Genomic DNA, 5,308 nt, shown 5'->3' with positions numbered 1-5,308 from the left:
TGTCTTTTGTAAGCAAACTAAAGTAAGCAAAGTGTGTGAAATGTTCGGTCATCCAACAAGCACTTTAACTGAAGTTAACCTTAAGTGCCGCGCTCAAGGAAACCTCAGTGGCAGTAATGATTTATGTCATTTGTTTTAAGTCATAATTGCAACTGGGAAACAGATGTTTCTGAATGCTCTGGTTTGTGACTTCATGATACAGAGGTGCATGAAAACCAAACAAACACAAGTGCCTCTTGTCAGCCATAGTCTGTTGCTCAGTGGTATTAAACACAAAATTAGTGAATATTGTGTTATACTGTCAGCCCTAACATGGCCAACTCTGCTGTTACAGAGACATCTTAAGCTATCCAATGATGTGAGCACTTGGATACTGTAAACATGAGAATCTGTCACACAGTTCAGCAGAGAAGCCCCACTGGAGCATTTGAGGGCCATCTCCTTTGCTCAAAGGCATCACAGCACATATAAACACTTGGCTTTCTTCTCCAGGTTTTCCCAGTCAATCAAGTGACTGAAACAAACATTACTGCCAGTGGTCTAACCTCTTGGGAGGTCAGGCGCAGCTCTATCACAGTCAGCTTTCCTGGTAAAACACTTTGTATGTGAAGCTTAACTGAAAATGTTCAAATTAGCGTGTGTGTGTGTGTGTGTGTGTTTAGTCTTCTTTCTATTCATCCATAATAAATGGTTGAGGATACCAGTCTGTTTATCTGCCTTCAGATGGATCCATTTAGTGCCATTTAGTCCAGAATTAAAAAAAAGACAATTTAGAGAGAGTGAAATAATGTATTACAGTAAAAATGATGTTTTAATTTAGTTATGTCAAGGTTTCTATTTGATCCTTATATAATTCGCAACAGACAACACTCTCCCAAGCATTGCATCACCGTGTGAACTCTTGCTTATAGACAATCTGAGCTTGACAGTTCATTACTGACTGTAGAAATAGCAGGTGATAAAACAATCTTTTGCTCAGTTGCCACAGAAAAAGAGTCTAGCCCAATAAAAAAGTCAAAAGTATAAAAGTAGTTATGACCTCTGCTAAGGAGCTTATGTTTTTGTTTAGTATTTGGTGGTCATGTTCACTCACTTACCATAGCATGTTAGCATGCTACAGTAGTATGTGCTAATTAGCCTAAAACACAAAGTAAAGCTGATGCTAATGTAATTAGTCAAAATGGACAAACTACTGTAAATCGACTTACTGGTGACAGGAATCATTAGAAATAATTTCCTGGGTACCATGAATGTCTACAAAATTTCATGGCAAATCATGCAGTAATGTAGTTGCTGAGCTATTTCAGTATGGACCGAAGTGATGGATCTGAAATAGAAGAAAATCCATTAAAATAGATATTTAGATATTATATGAACTTTGCTCTCACAGCTGTATATTTTGTAGCTTAGCTAAGACAACAGACTGACACCAAAAGCAAAAAAAAAATCTAATTGGGACGTGTGTTAGAAAGTGATGAAAACGTAAAATAAATATACAGTAAATGGTGAAAATACCACAGGTTTTCTCCTTCATGTCTGACAACAACCAGCAGACTGTGGCTTTATATGCTAAACCATGTGAGTTCTGCCACAAATTGCAGCAGTTTTACAGTATTTCCTCCTCTGGATTCAGCTGTTACTGTATGAAATGTGCACCCAGTGACCCAACCTTGCATTATACTTGACAAACTGTCCTTCCACAAAACACAGCCTAAATTTGTCTCTGCCCTTTTCACACTGAGGACATGACAGCAAGGTAAGCTGCAGCAGATGGCCAAATAGAATTCCTATTTTCACTGACTGCTAATTAGAGCCCTAACCACAGCTCACCTTTAATGTCAGCCACAGACTGCTTTTAGCACAATTAGCCTAATGGGGTCTGGGCCTGTGAGCAGCCTGTAATGTTTAGCCCGGATCAGGTGTTGATTTGGGGTTGATGTATGTTAAAATAAAGGACAAGAGGGGTCTATTGCATGGCAGATCCATTTATTGCCACAGCTGATCGAGGCTGTAACCATGATTACCCAGAGAAATGATTTAATTGGATGCATTAATAATTGAACTAATTAGCTCCCATGTGTCTTGCAAATGAAGAAGAAACTCTGAGCTTCACTTGCACCTTGTCAGCTGATTAATTAGTCTGTTGATTGTTAGCTGTCTTGATGGCCTATATGCAGTCAGAAGACAGGGCAGATAATGAGGGAATAGTCGATGGTGCTGGTTAATTAGTGTGACCTGATCCGGGGGCCATGTTTGAACAGTTGTTTATGCCACAGTGTCTAATGAGGAGGATTTAGAGCCGGATGAGGCTGTGGTGTTGTTTATGCACTGGGGTGAGTCCCCAGTGAAAATCACTATAGGCCTATATGTTGCAAGACTGTATCTACAGGGACTAATAATGTGTCTGTGGCACTCAATATTAACTTTAAATAACAACCTTACTATATTTAGTAGTGTTTTCATTCATAAAATCTCAATAAAATGACTTTCAAGGGCTATTTGGGATCCATCTAACATTCAAGGCCTTGAAGTTTATTTAAAGACTATCTATAGTGTTGTTATATGTATTCTTACAATATTCAGCACATGTAGCAGTTGTATTGTGGGCCATACAGTATATTACTTCATTGAAGTGTATTAGTATATAGTAATCTGTGCCTTCTTTCTAGTATATTTGTGACTTTCTTAACATTTAACTACAAGCACCTACAGCCTGTTGCAGTTCTGCTGGTGAGTTTACAGTAGCTTTCAGGGCTTCTTTGCTGTGTTTTCTGCCACTATGTGCACATGCTATTGCAGTTTTAATCTCATTTTCCTATATATTATTACAGCCTAATAACCCTGATCTTTATCTATTTTTTATTTTTTTTACACAGTTATATGCTTGACATCTTAGCAGTCTGTGTTTAGTTGGATACAATCCAGTCAGGAGCTGAAGCATTAGTAAATGATTTCACAATAAAGGCAGAACAACTTTTAAACTCCAAACATAGGATTCCTTACTCCAAAGTGGTGCCGCATACTGTGTGACACTCTACGCTAATATTACTTTGCACTAAGAAAACAAGACATATTCACGCACAAGGGATCAACACACTGAACACATAGGCTACGCCACACACACAAACGCGTAGGGGTACACGCATGCACGCGCGCGGAAAAGGCGCTGCATCTGTCGTGCTGAAAAGCCACGGCTTTGACCACACGGCGCCCTGGAGATAATTGGTGTCCTTGGAGTTGAATAAGCTCATTCTGAATCACCTCAGGCTCGGGCTGTCCTGGTGTGTGACAGTCTATTGAATAATTGATTCAGAGAGGGAGGGGGCGGTTACTATCAGATCTGAGCATAATGACTTTATATAATTAGCACGCAGTGTTGAAAAAAACACTGGGAGTTTTTTGCTGAGAGAGAGAGAGAGAGAGAGAGAGAGAGAGGGAGAGAGGGGGAGAGAGCGCAGAGCTGTGCGGAGGCTCAGTCTGGGGAGAAGAGCTTATTTGAGGGCAGCAGCCGCAGCCTGTGCAGATGCAGACATGCTTATGCACTGACATCAGCTAAGATAAGGCAAAACCACAGTTAATTTGAGGACATCGTTCCTCTCGGTAGGGTGATTACGCTGTGTTCACCCATCCACAGCCTATTTTTACGCAGAAAGAAAGCGAATCTATGGCCGTTTCTCTTGGCTTTCTTCGGGGACTATGAGGAGCGGAGTTCAAGTTTGAGCGACGGGTTGAGACTAATTTGTACAGGGAGTCTAAATCCTCTGTGTTGCTGCTCTGTGAAGTGTCATCTTATAACCTGACGAAGAGAGGGTGACATTTTTCCTGCTGGACTGTTGTCGTCTTCCAGAAGGATGGTGCTGGACAAGGAGGAGAGTGAGTTCTGCTGCATGCACTGGCCTGTAATAGCTACACCTGTAGTATCTGCTGTACTATAAAGTGTACTTTTATGATGCTTACTTTGTTGTCATATAGATATTTTCATGTTTTAGCAATGATGTCATAGTTTGTACTATACTGTCCTATATCCATGCACTCTTCATGTTTGTAAATGGAACGGACACAAAGAGTAGAAACACCTGTCAGTAAAGTGTAAACGTTTATGACAATCTCGCTTGATAAACGTAATTATAAACTTTGTAAAGGTAGAATTTCTCTATTGAATTGCAACAGATGGCCCAGGTGTGTTTAATTAAGTGGCCACCGAGTGTATATGTGTACAGTGTCCCTCTTAGTTTTACTATATTTTAACTACACAGTAATATTTTGAGGATTGGAAAGAACTGTATGCCACTGTGCAGCAGAAATGAAGATAGCAGAAAACATTTTTCATGTCCAACATAAGTCTGAAATAGTTATATTAAAATGGTTCCCAGTCATTGTCATAATAACTCAGTGAACTGATAAGGTTTACTCTTTGCTGCTCCTCCCTAACATTAAGTTACATGAAGGAAGTTTACACAACCCATTAAAGTTTTTATTATGGCCTGTAACATTTTCCCATCATGTTGCTTCTATAACAGACAATATTTATAATTAATGTTGCATTTAAGGTGAACTAGCAAGTTATTATTTCATTAGATATCACTATAATTTAGTGACATTCACTGCAGTGACTATAGTGTCTGTGATATTTAGCAGTAAAACTAGAATGACTAAAGGTTTGTTTGTTTGTAGCGTCCATCAAGTAATTTTTACCTCATTTTTATTGATGGAATTCTTTGCTTTTCACATGTTCCCGAACTCTCGAACTCTGACTCGGCCTTTTGTTGCTCTTCTTGGACTTAGGTGTGTCTCTCGTGCCCCTCCAGTCCAGGGAGAAGCCGAGGGGCTGTGCTGGTTGCAATGGGAGGATCCGGGATCGCTTCATGCTGCAGGCACTGGACAGGTTCTGGCATGAGGACTGTCTGAAATGTGTCTGCTGCGACTGCCGCCTGGGCCAGGTGGGCTCCACCCTCTACACTCGGGCCAACCTCATCCTGTGCCGCAGGGACTACCTGAGGTAACCCTAACCCTTCTACAGGTGTTTCTGGACTGTAAGAGAGGAAGGAAAGTGAAAGAGGAACACATCTAAACCCACTCTGAGTCCTTTGGCCAATTTTAACCCTCTGCATGTCAAACAGCCAAACCTCTCAGGACTGTGGTACAATATGCAAAGAGTATATTGAGTAAAAGTACATTGATTTTAATTTTAACCAGGTCTTCGTTTTTACACTCTTTAGAATGTGATTCTTTATACAAACTTAAACCTGGCTGAAACAGCTCTTCTGAGAATTACACCCTCATTTTCTTGCCTGTCAGGTCAGCAGGA

At 40.4% G+C, this 5,308-nt stretch overlaps 1 protein-coding gene across 2 annotated transcripts in view; it reads left to right on the top strand.

Annotated features, from left to right (window-relative positions):
• The first annotated feature begins 3,433 nt into the window (after positions 1 to 3,433).
• Positions 3,434 to 5,308, top strand: part of LOC109956326 (rhombotin-1-like) — a 7,670-nt gene continuing 5,795 nt past the window's right edge. For both annotated transcript variants that reach the window (XM_020593331.1, XM_020593330.1), the window contains exons 1-2: positions 3,434 to 3,873; positions 4,786 to 4,999. In XM_020593331.1, the coding sequence (XP_020448987.1) occupies positions 3,852 to 3,873; positions 4,786 to 4,999 (236 nt within the window). In that variant the 5' untranslated portion in view covers positions 3,434 to 3,851. The remainder of the gene's footprint in view (positions 3,874 to 4,785; positions 5,000 to 5,308) is intronic.

Source organism: Monopterus albus, unplaced genomic scaffold, assembly GCF_001952655.1.
Source record: "Monopterus albus unplaced genomic scaffold, M_albus_1.0 scaffold19.1, whole genome shotgun sequence".
Classification (NCBI taxonomy): Eukaryota; Metazoa; Chordata; class Actinopteri; order Synbranchiformes; family Synbranchidae; genus Monopterus; species Monopterus albus.
The sequence above is the reverse complement of the archived record's forward strand: the minus strand, read 5'-3'. Positions and strand labels throughout refer to the sequence as shown.